The sequence below is a fragment of the Plectropomus leopardus genome, chromosome 9, assembly GCF_026936395.1.
Source record: "Plectropomus leopardus strain MGB_pleo_1.0 chromosome 9, ASM2693639v1, whole genome shotgun sequence".
NCBI lineage: Eukaryota > Metazoa > Chordata > Actinopteri > Perciformes > Serranidae > Plectropomus > Plectropomus leopardus.
In genome coordinates this window covers 9,584,195-9,606,102 of record NC_142184.1, presented here as the reverse complement: position 1 = coordinate 9,606,102, position 21,908 = coordinate 9,584,195, and the positions used below count along the sequence as shown (strand labels likewise).

Sequence of the window (21,908 nt, the reverse complement as noted above, 5' to 3'; positions counted from 1 at the left end):
CTAAATGAACTGCCAGTCAGAAAATATAATAATGGTGGCCTTTTCGGTGTAAAGTTATTGCTATAGTGCTGACATTTTGCTAACGTTATATATTATAATAGTTGGCAGTGGCTGCACAGTGCAAGTTGTTGTGCATGCTTCTGTTTTAGAGCAGAAAATAAGAATTTATTTTCAGAGGAAACTGTTGTTTTATCCCATCGTGAAACTACTTTAACCCTTTGAAACTTTGTTTTTATTTCTTTTAAAAAAAACATGGGAAGAAGGCAACACGGGACTTAAAAAGACATGGCTCAAAAATTAGAAAAAAAATGGTATAAAATAAGTTACAAGGAAATTACCTGAAAAAAGCAAAAACAAACAAGAAGATGACTCAAGAGAAAGTGCTGAAAAGAAATATGTATTTATCTTGTATATTACATATAAAAACTTATTTTAGGCAACTTTTATTTCCCCTTTCACTAATTCGTGGGAAATTTTTTGCCAAGTTGATCATTGCCTTTTTTCTCATGTTTTTGAAAGAAATTAAAAATCTGCTCAGGATTCAAAAGGTCAAATAGCTTGTGAAAGGCATCTGAAGAACAAGAAAACTGATGTTTATTTGGGTTATTTTTTAAAAAATGCAGTGACGGATTGGTGCATAGACTTGTGCACCCTCTGATACTTGATCCAGCATTTTAGGCAATATCTGAGGCATTTTCAGTGCTGGTACTGGTACTCGAACAACTCTAACTTTTAGGCATTCTGTTTTCTCAGATGGTTTGAAAAATAGTGTATAAAGCTGCTGTTAATGGGAAAATAATCTTCCCAGGGGAGCATGCCCCAACGACCGCCAGAGGTTGGGCTGAGCCCTGATCGTTTACAATATCTGGCTCTGTCCCTGATTCAGTTTGAATGGAAATAAATGATACAAAACTGCAGGTAGAACCCATAGACTGTATGTAGAGATGGACAATGTGTCTCAACTTACCCTCACTGTACAAAAATGAAGCCAAAATGTCCCAGATGTGGCCGCTCCTGTCTTGCTCTGGAGCCAGGGTCTGTGCAGTAGCAATCTTTGTGGCAACAAGTTGTCGCAGTCTGACCAATCACAAGCAGCGCCTCTGAATGCTAGCACACTGAGTGGCCCAGCTGTCAATCATGTCATCAGCTCTCATCAGAAAATCACTTATCAGAAAATCTTTCCAGAAAAGCACTTGAAAATTCATCAGTGTGATTAAAAACTACCTTAAGTGACAGCCATCATCTCTGGGTAAAATTTATTTGACTTTGAGTATTTTGAGATTTTAGTTTGGCCCATGTTTTATCTGCTAACAAGGAGTGGGTAAGTTTATGACCTATACTGCAGCCAGCCACCATGAGGAATGGAGACATTTTGGCTTCACTTTTGAGAAACTGTCATCTTGTCCATCTTTTTATAAAGTCTATGGTAACGTCACTCAAACTCTATTAATGAAACTAAGACACCATTTTACCCGAGGCCAGTCAGTGAGTTGTTTGTTTTGCTTCAGGAAAAAAAAATCTCTTTTGCACCATGGTGACTTTGACATTTTAGAGAGGTGACCAGTGAGCGGCACGGATTATACTGGCAGATAGACAGGGAGGCCAGAGGGTGGGGCGGGGGGTTGGCGTGGCTGGTGGTCTGTTGGGCTGGCTGACATCTCTGTCTCCTCCTTTCTCCCGGCAGTTCATGGCATCAAGTGGACTTGCAGCAACGGGAACAGCAGCTCTGGCTTCTCAGTGGAGCAGCTAGTGCAACAGATTCTGGACAGCCACCAAACTAAGCCACCTCCCCGGACTCACAACTGCCTCTGCACGGGCACCCTGGGTAAGGGCTAGTGGGAGGGAGGGCTGGAAAATTCAGCAGGAGAAACAAAAAGGCCATAAAGATACTGTTTGTTATATGGTAGATCAGAGAAGGTGGCTGAGGTCTTTTATTGGGAGGCGATTTATAGTGAAATTGACTTTCAGGGTTATTGGCTTATTATTTTTGTTTGCCGATAACTGTGTCAGGGCCATATCTGAAAGAGCCCAGCTGTTCCCCGAATGTTATGCTAATCAAATGTTTTCAGCTGTGTAATTTCACTATAGGCTGTCACTCAGGAATGTAGAGCTGTGGTTTACTAATTTCTGAAACAAATTACTCTGGATAACCCCCAGTTGCTTTTTTATTTCTGATGACTTAAGGTGACAAATCATGCAAAACTTCCAATACGTTTTACTCACTGTATGCTAAAAAAGAAAGGCTTTTTCAAACTGATTTATACAAGAAAAGATCACCCATCTTTGTTTCTGCTTGTATTGCCCAATTCTTGAGGAATGCTTCACAGATATTTCTCCCCCAAATGACGTAAATTACGTCATTTGGTGTTCTTTTTTGGAAGATTTTTCTGTATTGGGTACTTTTACTTTTCGTACTTCAGGCACATTCCTTGATTATAATTACTTACCTTCACTTAACTGCCATTTTCAGTGCATGACTTTTACCTTTATTTTCACAAAGTGGTGTTAGTACTTTTACTTAAGTCAATGAACTGAATATTTCATCCACCACTGATCAAATGGTAAAACTAGGCAATGTTGCTCAAATATAAACCAAGACTATGTTATTGCACTGCCTTTTTCTTGTCTAAAATGTTTTTTTAAATGTATTTTAATGCCTGGTTTTGTCTGTAGAGTTGAGAGTTTGTGAACAGGAAGTGGGCACCATACTGCTTCCTGTGCAGTGAAAACAGAGATTTACTAAATTAACAGTAGAACTAAGCAGCGCTGATCAAATATAAGCCAAGTTTCTGTTACTGAGTTGTCTATTTATTGGCTTAAACATTTTCAAAAACATTTTTAGCTCACCGTTTAACTGTAATATGAGATCCACTATTGTTTTTAACCCACCAGTGAGTGCAAAGCATTCTGGTAGTTGTAGGTTTTCTACCTCTTGAACAAAAGCGTTCTTTTTTCTGTTTTCTGTGGTTATGTAGCACCAGTTTGAAAAGTATTTGCGTCTTTCTGCTGCAGAGATGGCCGACTGTCTTTTAATACATGGGAATCAATAGTACATTTTTTCCTCTTTCTGTACCCTTTCACCCATCCAAAACTCCAACCTCCTCTTCTTTGTTTGTCCTCATACAGGTGCAGGGAGCAGCGTGCACCACAAATGCAACAGCGCCAAACACCGCATCATCTCCCCCAAGGTGGACCCCCGCTCAGGTGGCTACAGTAGCGCTCACTCCGAGGTACAAAACAACGATGTGTCAGAGGGGAAGACCGAGCACAGCGCCCACGGTGGAGGCAAAAACTCGGGCGGAGGAGGCGGAGGAGGCAGCGCCAGGGAGAAACGCAACGGCAAAGTCCACAAGCCTGTCCTGCTGCACCAGAACAGCACAGAGGTGTCATCCACAAACCAGGTGGAGGTCCCTGACACCACGCAGAACTCCCCCGTGTCCATCAGCAGCGGCCTCAACAGCGATCCAGATATGGCTGACAGCCCCGTGGTGACGGGGATGAGCCACGTGGCCTCTGTCATGTCTGGCCTGTCTCAGAGTGTCTTCATGTCAGAGGTCACTGGAGATCCCGTCTACAGCATGTCTCCAACTGGGGGTCCCAACACTCACCTGATGGGTGCAGATGCCACTTCACAGGGCTTGGTGCTGTCCGATCGTCACAAATTTGCCTTCCCCAGTGGAGGAGTAGGGGAGCCTGGGTCTACCGCGGCAGGAGACAGCCTGTCCATGCTGTCTACAGCTGGGGTGTCAGAGGAACTGGTGCTCTCCAGCAGTCTGGATGCTGGAAGCATCAAGATCCCAGAAACCAATATGAACTTTGACCCTGACTGCTTCCTGAACAACCCCAAACAGGGCCAGACTTACGGAGGCAGCGCAATGAAGACAGAGGGCAACTCTTCCTCCACCTCCTCCTCCTCCGGCGGCAGCAGCTGCACCAACGGGAGTCTGCAGCGTTCCCCCACCATGTCAGACAACGGCTACACCTTCAGCTCAGCTTTGGTGAAGAACATCAAGACAGAAGACACATCGTTTGAGCAGCAGCTGGCCAAGGAGAGTGGCTACCAGGTGGGGCCAGTGGTAAACTGTGGCAGCGGGGTGTCTGTGTCGTCTGGTGCTGCTTCAGGCCAGGGAAGCCTCACTCTGACCCCAGCAGGCTCCCTGCTTCCCTCCGGTGGGGGTCTGAGTCCCAGCACCACACTGGAGCAGATGGATTTCAGCGCTATCGATGCCAAGCAGGACTACACTTCCAGCGCTACCACAGTGAGCTATGCCCAGGCCATGTCCAGTCCTCACATGCAACACCAGAATCGTTCGCCCAGCTTCTTCCTCCAGGATTCCTCTCAGACCGGCCAGGCTCAGCAGGGGAGACCCAGCCTGAGCCAGAAAACACATTTGATGGAGCACAACTCACATGACTCTGGAGCTTATATGGGGCTGCAAGTGGTGAAGACGGACTCCCCCGGCAGCAACGGCCACCTCCACCATCACCACCAGGCTCACCAGAACCAGCACAGGGCCAACTGCAACGGAGGCTCGCCCACAGAGGGGCCCAATCAGGCCGGCTCTCTCCAGCTGCTGCAGTACCAGGGGAGCTTTCCCGGACTGGGCACGGAGCATGAGGAGGTGGTGGGTCTAGAACAACCAGGCAGTGTAAGTTCAGCTCAGGCTGGAGCTACTGAGAATGGAGCTGAGAATCTACTCAAGCCAGGAGACCACATTCAGGCCTGTGGGGCAGGAAACGGAGAGGGCGCGGAGCACTACTTGCAACAGGCCTCAGATGGTGGTGCAGGAGCGACAGGAGGTGCAGGAGAAGCGGTAGCGATTCATAACGGCAGCACCAACAGTGACGGCAGCAACCGCTCTCAGCAGCAGCAGCAGCTGCAGCCTCTCCTGCAGGGCACCAGTATGGTCCAGGGACTCTACAACGCTGTGGGAACCCACCAGGGCCTCGGTGGAGCGGCCAGTAATGGAGGAGCAGGAGGGACAGGCATGGAGATAAGTCTGGATCACTTTGACATCTCTTTCGGTAACCAGTTTTCTGACCTCATCAATGACTTCATCTCAGTGGACGGCAGTGGAACCACCATGTCAGCCGGAGGGGCCCTATATGCACACCAGCTAGTCACATCCCACAGCTCTGATAGTCAGAACACAGCCAGTGGGGCCCCCCAGCAAGGCCAGGAAGATGGAGGGGCCAGGAGCTCTGGCTACAGCCCCTCGGAGCTCTGCCTTCAGCCGTGCTGCAGCCCGCAGTCTCTGAGCGGAGGCGCTGGAGCAGCAGGAAACACAGCAGAGGCGGGCTCGCTGTCCTACATGAATGTAGCAGAGGTGGTTTCTGCAGCTGTTGCCCAGGGGGCTCTGGGGATGCTTCAGGCCACAGGGCGGCTCTTCATGGTCACTGATTACTCCCCTGAGTGGTCCTACCCCGAGGTGAGTCACAAAATGCTTTATTTTTTCACAGTCACTGTTTTGTTTTGTTTTGTGTTTTTTAGCCATCATTTCTTTTTGCGATGACATTTTATGTACCTGTCAGTGCTGTGATGCTGGGTCACCTCACTCCACTTAACAGATTTTAAATCTCCATTCTGTATTCAGTCAGTCAATCATATTTTATTTATATAGCACCTTTCAAACCAATCAAATGCAATTCAAAGTGCTTTACAGTTTGATTGAAGAAACAAACACAACACCAATGTATGAAATAAGCAAAAATGGATCTTAATAATAATGGATCTTTAAAAAAAAGTATAAACCGTAAAATTGTGATAGCAAGACACTACATTAAAGCCAAACTAAACATAACAGGTTTTTAGTTTATGTTTAAAAGTGTCAATATTTTCAGCTCCTCTCAGATCCTCTGGCAGGCTGGTCCAATGTTTTGGAGCATAATGGCTAAAAGCCGAATCACCAAATGTTTTAATTGTACACTGTGGCACAGCTTAAAAAGAAGCGTCGGAGGATCTGAGGAGCCTTCTTGATTCATAAACCTTAAGCATTTTTGACTAGAGCAGTACAACAGGTTTTAAATGGGTTAAGTTTATTATGTGAACTACCAGTTTTTAAATAAAACAAACACGAAAGACTGAGTTGATGAAAAAAAGACAAAAAAAGATGAATTCATAACTAAACTGCCCTCTAGATTCACGAGATTTTTCAGTGTTTTAACCCTTTGAAATTGGAACAGATTGTCTTGATTTCTTGGAAAAACATGGGAAGAAAGCAATGAGTAACTTTAGAAGAAATTACCCAAATATTAGCAAGAAAGTAGTTAAAAGAAATTGATTAATTAAAAAAATTACCCTAAAATTAGCACATGAAATCCTTCCCGAAACAATTTTCCCTAGCTTTTTTAGAAAATAATTTTCTAAATCTGCTCATTTCTTGCAATTGGTGAAACAGTTCTTACCAAGCTGCTCATTGCCTTTTCCAATATTTTTAAAAGAAATCAAGTCAAGTTGTGTAAAGTTGTGTCGGCCAGCGCTCGCTGCATCGCAGCTGAGAGGCCGCCATCAGGTGGAGCGCAGAGTGAAAGACTCTGTTATCCGCACAAGACAAAGCAACAGAGGTGCAAAAACAAAACAAAGTTGTGCAGGTGAGATTAAGAAACTCTTTGGGGCTTATAAGGAATCAGGAAAAAGGAATTAACAGTTCATTTTTAACAAGAAATTCATGTTTTGTTTTAGTTTCTTCAATCAAGAACTCTTTAAACTAAAATTTCATTGTGTATATTAATTTTTAGATACATGGCAAAGTGATAAGACCCATGGCAAAATGCAATTTTTACTCAAATGTAAGCCAAAATATACACAGAAGTTAAAAAACCCCAAAACAAAACCCAACGATTTTCATGCCCTACTGATCAGAGGCATAAAAACAATCGGACAGGAAAAACCCGACCCTCCTGCATACAGGGATTAAATAATCCCTCATTTGATTATCAGTCACTCACACCTGCTCAAAAAGGCGTTTCTTCATAGTTTGTACTTTGCCTCTGAAACAGCGGCTGCTGTGTTCAGTTTCAATTCATGTCATATGTACTAGGCCGTATATTCCACTGGGGATAGAGAGACACGTACCCCTCACATTTCAAATGCTATTTTGAGACTGCCTGTACTGTAAAGCATCGAAATGTTACATTCTGTTGTATGCACAAAAAGTGCCACAAATGCAGTGCAATGTTTTGGTTTTAGATCTTCATCAGACAAAAAATATATATGTTAACCGTATTTGAAAAATATACCAGCAGTCACAGGGAGCTAGTAGGGTAAGGTTATAAATATAATAGCATGCTGTTCTGTTAAAAAATTGCATTCAGCATCAGCTAAATCTTTAAATATAAATGTAACATAAATCAGGTGAGAGATGTTATGCAAGCAGACAAGAGTGGCTGCTGCGTTCCAGATGAAGTTTGATATCTTAAACTTTTCTACTGGAAAATTTTACCCAAAATCTTAAAATATTGTGCACCAAAGTTCTATTTACCATCATTCTCTGCTTATGTAAAGCACAGTCTAGTCAGTATTACGTTATCAGCAGTAATACCCTGATCCAACCACAGGAGGGCAGCACAGTTTCTTTATGTCAGTGTTGGTGGAGATTTTTAGTTGTAGTGAAGGGATGTTGGTTGTCCACATGATGGCAGCAGAGAGCAGTGACAGTTGTTTTCTGGTCATTGGTGTCAGTTTTATCTTTGCACGCTAGATGTCAGGATATCAACGAATAATGTAAGATACTTTAACTTAGCAGTTGTGTTATGAGTTTGTTTCATATTGACTGTTTGTGGTACAGTGTGGTTCAGGAGATAAAACAGCTGGTCCTTTAATCACAAGGTTGGCAGTTTGATTCCTGACTCTTCCTGCCCACATTTCCACAAGTGTTAGTGAGCAAGACACTGAACCCGAAGTTACAGGTGGCAGGCCCGCACCCTGCATGACAGCTCTGCCAGTACCAGTGTATAAACTCATGTGTGAATAGGCGAATGAGAGACAAACTTTGAAGCCTTTCATCATCTTCATCTGCTGATTTATCATTCTGTGGATGCAACATTTACTTGCACATTGGCTTGACTTTAATCGTGTCCCTGTCACAGGAAACGCTTCAGAACTAATCCCTCAGTTTATATTACTCAGACATTCGTATTGCACTATTTATTACATCTGAACTATTTATTATATTTGCACTATTTATCCTGTTTGCACAATAATCATTCATGGTATAATAGAAATAATCACTCACTTCCTATTTATACATGGGTAACCCTAACCCTAACCCTAACTGTAATTGTATTACTTTTATTTAGCGCTTACCTACTTTTTATACTTTTTCAATTCTTTTGTTTGTGTACTTGTATGTTTACACTGGAGGTCTGGGATAAACGTGTTTCAGTCCCGCCTATGTGCTGTACATATGGCAGAATTGACATTAGGTTAACTTTGACTTTGTCTGGAAAGGCAAAAAGGTCCAAATAACTGCAGTCCATTAACCATTTTACCCATGTGTCCTGTGTTTCAGGGCGGAGTTAAGGTGCTGATCACTGGGCCCTGGCAAGAGGCCAGCTCGAACTACAGCTGCCTGTTTGACCAGATCTCAGTCCCAGCATCTCTCATCCAGCCGGGGGTGCTGCGCTGCTACTGCCCAGGTAAGACGGGAAAGTGCTGCCACACGCATCAAAGAAGAGATGGGACGTTTTCACATTATGCATGAACCATCAGAGGAGCTTACTCTGCGGCTGGCATTTCAGTGTTAGGTCTTTCAGCTGTAGGCCAGTTCTATAAAAAATACATTCGCATTTCTTTTGTGTGTTCTATGTTTGGAGGATTGGGAGGGTCAAGATGCTTAGGTTTGGGTTTATTAATAAAACATATTTTAGCTATCACATATATCATCTAGCTTTCATGTATTTGTTTGAAGTAATGGCCTGCAGGGTTGACAATATGCAATATATTTCCCACATGAAACTATTCACAACACTCAGCAACTCATGCCAAAGCAATCTAAACTGATAAATAACCCTACAGGTAAGGGGGAGATTGATTTTGGAATGAACCCTTAACCCTTTGAAACCTGGATAGATATCACTTTTCTTGTGCTGCTTTCAGATGACTTTTGCAGGTATTCAAACCTTTGAAACCTGAATTAATTAATTAATGTCTTTCAAAAACACAGGGGAAAAGGCAAATGGCAATCTTCCGAGACATTTTCCACAAATTTCAATAGATTAGTAAAAAGTGACTAGAAAATTAGTTTTTTGTCCATAAAACTATATTTATAATTATTATAATTATATTTTTATGTTACAGAAAAAATATATACTTTTTTTTTCATTTTCAGCAATTTTTGGATCATTTTCTTTTTGATTTTTTGGTGTGTGCTTATTTTCAGGTAATTTTACTAAGTTCTTGCTAATATTTGAGCCATGTTTTGTCAAGTTGCTCATTGCCTTTCCCCCATGTTTTTAAAAGAAATCAAGTCAGATTTTAAAGGCCTAAAGCCTAATGCGGCATCATTTGAGTTGTTGTAACAACGTTTATATATATTTTAATATAGTCATGTGATTTAAGCTCTAAATTATATTTTTGGTTTACGCTGACAGTAGTCATGTGTGGAAAATTGAATAGGTCACCACTGTATGTATGACAACATAATAATGACATTGTGAACTGAATTGTCGTTATCTTCTCCAGCTCATGACACAGGTCTGGTGACGCTGCAGGTGGCGGTCAGTAACCAGATCATCTCCAACTCTGTGGTGTTTGAATACAAGGCCCGCGCTCTTCCTTCACTGCCATCATCTCAGCACGACTGGCTCTCGCTGGATGGTAGGTCTCAGTTTTTACGTTAACGTTACTCCCGTGCCCTGACTCTTTCTATCTGTCCTCCCTCATTTTATCTTCTAAGTTTTCTTTACTAATTACTTTATGTAACTCCTAATTCTTCTATCTGGCTCTCCGAATATCCCGTGGCCTTATTGATTTTGTTAATTTTGATTAATGATCCGCTGGACCATCATGCATTATAAATCCTCTCTCTGGCTTTGCTTTTAACCAATTTGTCACAGCTTACACATTCACTTGCATTAGCTTTCTCTGGAGGCAAACCAAGTCTGCAGCATATTGTTAAATGCTCAGGAGACTACACAAACAGAATTGTGACCTTACATTTTTTCATCCATGCACTTAGCAAAAACATGGTATATATGTAATGCCATTAAATAGGCAGTTTAACTCACACATTGTTCACTGTTGTCGTTAAACGTTTGTGCTACACAGAGATACAGTTTTGGTTGAATTTTGGTTAATGTTGTTACATTGCATATATCAGCAGTCCAGAATACTATGTTGACATTGTACATTTAGGCAAACTACAGATATGGTACATTTGTATTTTTTATACGTAACATATCAACATTTCCAAAGTGACGTAGTTCTGATTACATGACTGTTAGCGGAGTGTGCGAGGGGGTGGTGGAAGACGTGAGATATAGTCAAGACAGCTGCCAAGCAGTGACATTCCCTGCTGTGTTTGTGGTCATTTTTTTAAAGCAATTTTCCATTTCCAGCTGTGTTTTTGGTGACAAAACTGGGTATTTTTAATGAGAGGTCAGGACATTTCCAGTTGTGTTTTAGGTGACAAAAACTGGGTATTTTTAACAAGAGGTCAGTATGTTTCCAGCTGTGTTTATTCTGGGGTTTTTTTTAATGAGAGGTTGGGACATTTCCAGCGAGAAGATAATGAGTTGAATATAAAATTGTGTTTTTCTTGTTATAAAACATACTGATTCTTTGGTCCTTGACCAAACATGCTGAAGGTCATGGAAGAAATCTTGATTTGGCTGCTTCTACACAGTATGTGTAGAGATTGTGTGAGTAAATATTAGTAAGAGTCTTATTATCAGAGTTGTGGGAAAGCGCCTATTGTTGGTAGCAGTGCTGGACGATAGTTCAAAATTTTCAATTAGGAACTTTTATTTGAACTGTATTGATGGTACATGACCATACCATGTTGCTGTTTTGCAAAACGATGCTGTCCAAATCAATGGACTGGAGCAAATTACACTCAAAGGTCCAGTGTGTAGAATTTAGAATTTATTTATAATGACCTGAAAATAGAATTTTCATTACCTGAAATGAGCAGTTTATATCCACAATTGAAGCGGGCCCTTTTCCTCAGAGTCTCTCATGTTTCTCATGTCTACAGTGGCCCAGAATGGACAAATCAAACTCTGGCTAGGGGCACTCACATTTTGTGTTAGCCATTGTAGTTCTTCTACATGCCCGGCAAACAGGAGAATATTTTCAATTCTGCAACCTCACCGATAAATGCCACTAAACTCCACACATTGGAGCTTTAAATACTAGCTAAATTAATAAAATGTTTTTTCTTACACCTAGAAAGAGTGCAAATGTCCATTGCAATGACTGAATCACTTATTATTAGTATTATTAGTAGTGGTAGTAGTATTAGACTATAAAAATGTGACTCTGCCTACTAGAGCTTATATTTTAAGTATGTCTGAAAAATACTTGCTTACTTACTAATGTAGTATTATTGATTTCAATCACAGCACTCATCCCCACTTGGTATTACCCAAGAGAAACTGATTTGAGAGTTTATTTTTATTGTGTCAGAATGTGTTGAATGACACATTTTCACTCTCACTGTGCAGTCTGTTGTTCCGAGATGTGCAAATTAAGCGCCACGTGTCATATTTAAAGCTTCATTTTAAGGTCAGTTTGGTGAGAGACATCGTCTCATCCTACATATGTCACAATCAGCCAGTGGGAAATCTATTGTGTTAACATCAGTGCAAATGCTTGGACACATTTGGACATTGAAAGTTTTTATGAATTTTTGAAAATTAAAATTGTTTTATGTGATCCCCTTACAGTAACAAAGCTTTTGTAGCTCAGCACTGTGGAGGTCTTCTACATACAACAATAGATGCTGCAGGGTTGGCAGATTTCCATTGTGTTCAAATTCAAATGAAGTCCATGAGTCAGACGACCTACTGTAGGCATGTTCACCAGAATGTAATGAGCATGTAAGTCATTGTCTGTTTGTGTGTGTTTGTTTTTGTGTGTGTGTGCATGCGTGCGTGTGTGTGTGCGCTGCCGGGGAAGCATTGCTGCAGTGCTCGAGCATTGACAGGATAAAGTAGGGCACGGCGAAGCACAGGCTCACAGGACAGCTGCATTGCAGACGGCCCTTGAGGGAGTGGGAGTGAGTAATCGAGAGCTGGCGGCTTCCATACACGGCAGTACCAGTGGATCCCTCCGCCATTCATACCCTACTGCCTCACTGGCCCATTCACAGAACCAGTTAAGGAGGAGCTGACTGTCTCAGGGAAAACACAGCCCACCCTATTACCTTACTTATATTAACCCCTTGCCTGCTATCTCTCACTATTTGGTTTCATGGCAATGTGTGGTCTCCTTTTGGAGGATGACAGTGATCACCAAAGATTATTAGGATTTTTATCTGTGGTGTTTGGTGGGGTTTCATTTAATTTTTCTCAGTTGCATTCAGCTGTGTGGAAAGTTAATGCACAAAGATGCATGTGTAGTGTCAAAACAGCACAAAATGAGTTAATAATAACACAACACTGAGAATATGTGATACTTTGACCCTTTAAAGCCTGGATTGACATCATTTTTTTTGTGCTGCGTTCAGATGCCTTTCACAAGTATTTAGACCTTTGAATCCTTAGTACATTTGTTTTATTTATTTCAAAAACATGGGGAAAGGGCTATTGGCAATATGGCATTAAATGGGCTGCAAATTAAAAAAAAATATAAAAATGTGACAAAAAATGATATAATAAAACTAAATATAACTAAAAACTAAAAGGGAGATAAATTGTGAGAAAATTATCAAATAACCAGAAGAGATATCAAGAAAACTATATTTATGGTTATTAAAATTATAGGCTGTGTTTAAATTAGGTTTCAGAATTTTTTTTTTTCATTTTTTTTAATATTTATTATTTTATTTTAGCACTTATTTCAGGTTATTTTCTTTTTCTGTTATTTTACTTTTTGTTGCTAATTTTCAGCTAATTTTCCTGCAACCTTTTTCTTTATACATTTCTTGCTCATTCTGTATTCCTGTGTATAGGAATGATGTAACATTCTGATGTGGCACCAGGTGAGTTCCTGTGTGTACCTGTGAGTGACAGAGAGAGAAGAGTGTTGTGTGCAAAAGGAAAGGACTGTTTTGTTGAAATATTAATATGTCAGTCACTGATGAACTGTCACTAAATTGCTGCTCCTTTGGAGCCCATCAGTGGCTTAGGGCAAAAGCATGTGTGACCAGCAGCTTCAGGACCACCACACTGTGGACAGCAACTCTGGTGCAGAGCGCACTTTAACCCTTTGAAACCTTGATCACCAGTTTTCTTGTTGTGCGTTCAGATGCCTCCTGCAAGCATTTAAACCTTTAAAATGCCAGCAAACTGGTATGAATTATTTATTAACGTAGAAAAATATGCATAGAAAAAATGCAATGACCAACTTCACAAAAAATGTTACAAATTGCAAGAAATTAGTAAAAGGTGACAATAAAATTACCTAAAAATTCGTTTGGTTTTTTTTTTTAAAAAAAAAAAAAAAAGAGGAGATTGATAGAAAATCAAAAAAAGGAAAAAAAAAAATTTGGAATTATAAAGACTTTCGATTTAAAATGGTCACAGAAAACATGTATTCTGCTCATTTTCAGCACTTCATTTTCAGGATTTTTTAAATTTATTTATTTATTTTCTTTTTTTTTAACCGTGTCTTATTAAATTGTTTGTGGCCTTTCCCCCATGTTTGTGAAATAAATCAAACCAATCTGATCACGTTTCAAAGGGTTAAACTCCAATATGGATTAAAAAAAAAAGAAGTTTTTCTTCGGAAAGTAAATGCCTGGTTGCCCCTCATAATCAAAGATAAATTCAATTTCCACGGTGATATCTAGACCAAAACTTATTTCAGAAGTAGGGCAGGATGCAATCACTTGGGCACGTGCAGTCGATAACAGTCTTGGGGCACAACAGAAGAAGCAAAAAGCGCTGCACATAAATGATGACAGCCAGCCATTTAGTCCCCCACTTCCAAAATGTGACCAGATAATGTGACTGTACACTCTCACGCGACTTAACCCCTTCGACCAGTCACTTGATTAACCACAGGCTGCTGACATGACGTGCGATATTTTGTCTGCAGCGGAGTGCTGTGCAGCTTTGTGAGTTTGTGGAAGACTCACTGTGCTATGATGTGCTAATGGCACAGCTGCCTGCCTGCCTTGATTTGTCATAATGCAGAGTGGGGGAAGGGGCGCTTTTCTCTGCAGCACTGCAGGTACGGAGCCATGGGCAGGACAGAAAAAGCTGTCGGAGCTGCAGAGCGCTCATCGTCCAGCACCAATAAGTCCCTGAGCTCAGATCCCACGACCCCGAGCCGGGAGAGGTTCGCTGCATGGGAACTGCCAAATTATACAGCCCCGCATAGCTGCATACTGCCTGTTAGTGTTGAAGGGAGCGTGTTGACACTCTGAGCCCAAACTACACCGGCGTGACAGACCGTGCACACACAATGCAGGAGCGGAGGAGTGGGCGTGTTTGGGTAAACATGGTAAACTACCGCAAACAGAGCAAGATTTAGTGTCAGACGGCGGCTACAGCTGGGAGAGTCCAGTCGCGGTTTACCGGACTTTTTCTCCGGTGGGGGAGACACTCCGTGCGGTGCATTGACAACCACGCGCGTCGAGCAGAGCATTCGATTAGAAATGCTTATAACAACACGCCAAATAAGCCACAATAATGACACGATAAGGGGCGAGCTTTCGGGAGCAGGCTCGAGGAAGAGGCGGCGAGCGAAAATTAGGGCGTCTGTTTACCGGCGGCACGTGCGCACAACGTCTCCTAGCAGCGGTATTTGTCATTTTACTGCAGGCTGGGATAGCAGCGACTACTAGAAACACAAGGAAAGTGTGTATGTGTGTGAGGTGAAACAAGTGAAGAGGAGGAGGGGGCTATTAGAGGAAGAAGAGTAGTGAGCGCTCTCTCTCTCTCTCTCTCTCTCTCTCTCTCTCCCTCCTCACGTCGCTCTCTTCCCTCACTTTGTTCTATTGTTGACGAGTGCTCTGTTGAGATTGAGATTCAGTCTACACCAAGGATATATATATATATTTTTTATTGTTTCTCCGTGTAACACCATGCACGAGCCTGACCGTCAGGCTGTTGGGGGCAAAACTGCAATTTGAGTGAATTGCAGCTTTTGCTTGGACTTCTTTGGGTCAGGATGCCTGTGAATGACACCTGCGTTTCCTAAAAGACAAAAGAGGCAGTATTTTTTTTGGCTTTGGGGTGGACTCTACCAATGGAAAATAAGATAGAAGGTTAGAAGTGTTTAGTTCAACCCTATGGCTGTAGTGCTGTGCTGTGTTGTGTTTGTGTTTGTGTCCGGGCTGGTTTTTTTTTTTCATATTCTGTGCCTTTTCTCGTGCAGAAGAAGAAGTTACACGTTTCCTCGCATGCTGAGTTGTTGTGTCTTCATGTGGTCCAGCTGTGTCTGTGCTGTAGCGGAGTTTTGGAAGAAATGCTGTGTTTTAGCCACATGCTTTCTTCAAGTGTTTCATGTGACTCTGCCTCATTGCAGAGCACCGGAGAGTTGACGTTGATAGTAGCCAACTCCTGACTCACGACTAGTGCTTGGACATTTTAAAAGACTCCTCGTGGTGCCTCAAAAGAGACAAAAAAACATTATTTTCTTTCCTGGAATTGTGAACAGCTTGGGAAGTTATGCCCTCGTGCGCCTTTTTTCCTCTCGTCTTGGTACTTTTGGCAAAGCGTGCGTCTTTAAGTTGACTCTTTGTCGACAGTTTGAGTCTTTTTGGTTTGTTAAACTACTCTATTGTCGCCGTGTCTCGGGCTCGTGTCCTGAAATCACCAGCTGCAAGTGCTGTTTCACGTGTTGTTCAAAGTGTGCTAGTTGCTATAGCGCATTAGAGGGTTGTCGCATCCCTGAGTGCTGCTCAGGTTATCGGGGCCAGCGAGTCGTCGGTAAAACGTTTTACAGGTCAGATTGCATTCAAGGCTGATATTATCAACAACAAGGAGTAATTAAACAGTTAGAATAGGGAGAAATAAAAATCCCACGTTGCTACTGTAGTCCATCGTGAGTGCTGCCGCCGAGCGTTTCAGCACCACAGATCTGCGAACAGCGACTCCACTTTTCACCCCGGTTACACTTCAAACTTTGCTTTGCTTGAGCGCTTTGCAAACTATTTAAAGTGAGAGATTTGCAGATATACATCTATACCTGTTGTTTCTCTGTGAAGTTTTGAGTTTTTCTATAATCAGTGCATAAATCCAGATGCATGGCCCATATTGCTGCATAGTAAAATTACTGTTAAATATAAAATTCAATAGACCAAAGTTGCAAAGTCTTGTACAATCTATTTTCAAGCAGTTAGATCTATAACCACAGCGCTTCCCTGTGTTTTTCATGGGTCTAATGCATATGCATTTATTGTAGTAATACCAAGTAAGGCTATTTTGTGGCCACTTTAATGCAATGTGCTTTACTTAGTACAACTGGCAGCAGTGGGATCAGTCTGTGTCTTTGTGTAACTGCACAAAACCATCTATCAGTTGCACTAGTTGTTAGCAGTATAGTAGCATTCGTAGTTGTGTGCTTGTTGCAGAAGCATTAGTAGCAATTTTAATATTGATACTGTCACTTTAGCAGGAGTTTTGTCCCCTTGTGCTATAGAAACCCAGATAAAATAAAAAAACACAATGAAATATATATATATATATATATATATATATATATATATATATATATATATATATATATATTAGGGGCATGAACGTGTATGTGTATGACCACAATGTCAGCTGTATGCACTGCATTTTTCATGAGGGAATTAACGTGCAAGCTGTGAAAACGGATTGACATACATAAAGATTGACTGATATTTAAGACTGTCTGTCTATCCATCTATCTATCTATCTATCTATCTATCTATCTCCATAAAAAACAGCAGTATTATAAGTTGATGTAATTAGCAGTAACTGTGTCACTGTCATTGCTGTGGTAATAACAGAAGCAATAGCAGTAGTAGTAGTACTAGTAACAGCAGCAGTGACGTGGGAACGCTTACACCTAAAGGTGATGGATCACCCCAGACAAGAGGTTTTAAAGAGATAGGTGCATTTAAAAAGAAACAGTCATTTGGAGAGAGCACATCGTGTCTGACTTCTGCTGTTGACTCCTACTATTGTTTTTTCTCACAGTGATGCTACTTTATTTATTAACCCTATAGTTCATCCATCTATTTAAGTCAGAGATATAGTGAGTAGCCATATAACAGTGACATCTATTGCAGTATAAGAGTCATGCAGTGACTTCTGTGTTAAGAAGTGTGTTGTATCACGTGTATGTGGCAAGGCTGTCAATAAGGTGCAATTAAAGCCTGTGGTGAGCTTTAAATCTATAATTTGTGGTTTGCATTAGATTACATGATCAAAATCTGCTCATGTTGTGATTTCATATATGCATTATTATGAAATAACCACCTCTGTGCTAACAACCTACTGTCTGCCCATAAAGCACAAGGGGATTGTTTATTTTTCTGTATATTTAAATAAGTGTACAGTATATTAATACGTATAATTAAGGCTTCTATTATATTGTAAGTTGGTTTTTTTTTAGTGGGTCAGTCTACTAATGTGCTTATTAAATTGAGGTTCATGCTGTGCAGCTGTATCCCTCTGAGTTGTCATAAAACCAAATTAAAATAGAAAGGATAATATACATGGTCTCAAACCAGGCATACATTATATCACACTCAAGGTAAAATGGCTCAGGTCTCTATCTCTGTTCACTCTCCTGTCCGTCCTCACTTCTAAATTACAATTTTACTACAGTCCAGTACAGATAGGATTCCAGTACGTGCCAAAAGACTGAAATGTGATTCTGAGTACAGTGTTGAAAAAGAATTAAAGGAAAAGGGAGGACAGGCTGTGAATCTTATGAATGCATTAAGCCTAACTGTGTTGTCTTACTATTAATGGAAAGCTTTGGAGATGTCCTGTCCCTTGGGTTGTCATGTTTTTTGTCAGATTGATTCATCTTTGATATATTTCTCCACTCATCTTTCATTTGCACTCCTGCCTGCAGCTGATGTGTCAAGCACTATAGAGCTGTTTATGGAAATGCGGACCTAATGATATGTACTTGTTACTGTATTAATTGTCAATCTATAAAAAAAATCAAACCAGACTACTTTCTAAGACAAAAGGCCAATACTGTGTTACTATATTAGAGTGATTGTGGATGACAGTAAATCCCTGTGGTGTGCACTCTTGGCATTTTACCTTCAATATGACACAATGTATCTATTCAGCGTTCAGGCTGCACTCATATTGACCTATATAGTTGGACAAATGCCAGTAGGTTAAGAGCTGCTGCACCTTAGTGGCAGAACAGAAAAGTCTCGTTCAAGCGTTGTGACCTTTGTTTGCGGTCATTAAATGGCGATATGGTTGTGAATAAATTTTCTGTGGAAACAGTGGTGAGACAGATTGTCTGAGAGGACATAATGTCTCTTAATATTGCATTATTTCCCACCTGTTGCTGTTGTATTTGTTGTGAAGAGTTCCAGTGATGCGGGCGTCTGACTGGCTTAAATGGTGTTTTTTTGCTATTATGGATGCCGTGGTTGCAACTTGTCAGTCAAAAAGTTAGCCCCGGCCACAGCATACCCCTACTTTGTCCTCTATTTTAGTCAAAATGGGGCAGTAATTCACAAAATGAACATTGTGTCGTATTGTAAAAGACGATAAAGTAGCGAATACATGCATAAATTCCTTTCATGTTTGCTGAGGTCATGCAGCAGGGGAGATGTAGAATCATTTTCTCATTGACTTACACGGTAAACAAAAGTGTTTTGGAAACCAGTGGAGTTGCCCCCTGCTGGCTAGGAGAAAGAACGCAGGTTTAAGGCGCTTCCGCATCGACTTCACTTCTCAGACCTCAAAGCTACATTCATTATTTTAGACAGTCTGTGGTTTTTAGGCATGAAGTCTAGTTGACATCAGCTGACTGCTGTGTGTGAAGGATTTCTGTCGTTGTGTAGCTATAAGAAGCTTTAAGAACATTCGCACATTGACAAAATGATTTGGACTTAAACCACAGGGCATACAAAACATGTCTTTTAGAAATTGTGTTTATATATGTTGATAAACTGTTTTCATAATTATGTTGTCGTGGCAATGTAATCGTTGCCCAGATTATGTTTAGACACAATGTTTCTTTTATATAATATAGCACATTACATTTATGTATTATAGAGGCTTTGGAAGGAGATCGATGCGGAGGATGGCAGGTGTACAAAGTGCAGGACTTTGACACCAGAATGTTGTTTGCAACAAAAGCACTTAGGGTAAAGTTAGGGAAATGTCGTGTTTTGCATTAAATGTTAATTTAAAAAAAGTAATAAAATAATAATAATCCTGTCATCAACATGAGTGGATACTATATTGCAAGATCACCTATTTTGGGTGGATTATACATTGATCTGAACATTTTGGTGATATATTCAGTAACAACATTTAGTAGCAACATTTCCCCATTATGTTAATAGAAAACATAATATGCTCGGCACTATGTTTCCCTCCAAATGTGTTGTTTCTACTTAGTTTTATTCAAACCAAGCAGCAACCTCCGGGGCTGAAAAATGAAGCCAACTCAGAAGTGTCAAAAACTGTTGTTCATCAAACAGACACTTGAGGCTGGCTCCAAAACAGAGTCAATCCACTTTGTTAAAATGCCCAACTTTACAGCAGAAATAAACATGTTTACAGCCTGGTACACAAAACAGTTTTGATCTATTTAGCTAATTTTAACATCCATGACAACTATAGGGTGTGAATTTTTATATAACTCAACCTTTTACATTTTATTGAGGCTTACAGTTGTGTCTTCAGCTTCCCAGACAGAGCCAGCCCTTGTTCCTCCACAGCTCCAGTCTTTAACCTAAACATGGTCACTTCTGACTCCAAAAAAACAAGAACGACCAAAATGCCAAAGTAGAGGCTTCAGAAGGGGAGCCTGAAAACCAGTGGGTGATGCCACAGAAGCTACGTCCATTATTTTACACAGTCTATGCTCCTGTCCGGGGAAAGGTCATGATTTCTATTGGATATTAATTAAAAAGGTAATTGAAAAATAATGCTGTAGTCACTACAAGTTCATATTGTTTTGCAAGATTGCCTAATATGGAATGGAAAACACCTAAAAAACATTTTTTTTTCTGATACGTTTAGTATTAACATTTTTTGCAACTTGTCAGATATATTAAATAGCAACATTTTCTCAATATGCTAAAAGGAAACGTATTTTGTTCTGCATTATGTTTCCATCAAATCGTATTTGCTGTTACAAATTAGTTGCTTGTAAACATAATGTCCTAGAGACTGGGATAAACATCAACAATCGCCAAACAGAGAGAAAACTGCAAACATATTTTACAGCACTGATATGGCAAAAATCAAAATCAAATCTGTCAGAATCTGTAGCACAGGCTGTATAAAAATGGACATAGCTACTGTATCATCACCCATTCGTTAGTGTACTACCGTTTTGAAGCCTCGAGTTCGGTATTTTGGCCGTTGCCGTGTTGTTTTTTTAAAGCCAGAAGTGATCATATTTTGGCATGATGTTAGAGCTGGCTCACAGACAGCCTGTCAATAAAGAGGCCCCGCCCTTAAATATGCATACTTTGGCCCTTAATAAAATGCAAACGGGTGAGTTATGGAAAAAAAGAAAAAAGAAAAATCACCCCTCATACAGTTGTCATGTCTTTGAAATTAGCTAAATATACCAGAAACATTTTTTGTACCAGGCTGTAACCACGATTATTTCTGCTGTTAAGATGGGCATTTTAATATGGGTGTATATGGAGATTTGCTCTGTTTTGGAGCCAGCCTCAAGCGGCAAATCAATGAACTGCAGTGTTTGGCACTTCCACAATGGCTTAATTTTTCAACCCCAAAGGTTGCCACTCGGATCTGTAGTGGTCATCGTACTCTGTGTACATGTTCGTCTAAGTGATCCAGTTTCCTACAGCAGTCCAAAGACATACGGGCTAGATGAATCGGAAGCTATCATAAATTATATGTAGGTGTGAATGCAAACTAATTTGTCTGTTTGTTTGTGTTAGTCTGCATTGGATGGATAGATTGACGATCTGTCAATGTGTACCCTGCCTCTCGCCCGCCCCCTGCGACCCTGAGCAGGATGAGCCAAATAGCAGATGGATGGATAGATAGCATCCTCAAATAGATTTGATGCCACAATAACAGATTGAACAAAATAAAGATGTCTCTATCCCATGCAATATTACGCGTTGAACAGTTTAAATCTGCTGTTTTCTCTCTGCTAACAATAATAAAAGAAAGAATAATAGGTGGAACAAAACCACAGCCAGTCATTACACTGTGTCACAGTAAAGTCAGCCTTTGATCAACAGACAGCCATGTGTTCCAGCTGCGAGGGCTGCTGCCAGATGGCCTGGCCCCTTCCCCTGCACGGTCACAAATACCAGCCCCTGTCACTCAGCTCACACAGAGACCCAGAGGGAGGCTGGCCTCCGGTCTCTCCGCTGGGTTATGTGTGAGGAGTTGACTGGCTGCAGAGCGATAATGAGGTCTAGCACTAAACTTGATTGGCACGAACACAACCAGAGGTTCAGAAGTGAGGATTAAAGATGTCCTCCCACACTCTCCCTCAGAAGTTCAGCATATGAATAACCCAACCCCTGTCATCTCATCTCACTTCACCCTTGTCCTTTCTTTACCTGTAATCTCCCCTGCTGTCTTCCTCCTCCCTGTTCTCACTCCCACCGCGCTCCTCAATAAACAGC

General features: G+C 41.1%; 1 protein-coding gene across 1 annotated transcript in view; it reads left to right on the top strand.

The window, feature by feature from the left end:
* camta1a (calmodulin binding transcription activator 1a) overlaps positions 1 to 21,908 on the top strand; it is a 396,495-nt gene that overhangs the window by 348,849 nt on the left and 25,738 nt on the right. The window contains 4 exon segments of the mRNA XM_042492229.2: positions 1,685 to 1,825; positions 3,127 to 5,429; positions 8,511 to 8,637; positions 9,683 to 9,817. Of these exon segments, the coding sequence (XP_042348163.2) occupies positions 1,685 to 1,825; positions 3,127 to 5,429; positions 8,511 to 8,637; positions 9,683 to 9,817 (2,706 nt within the window).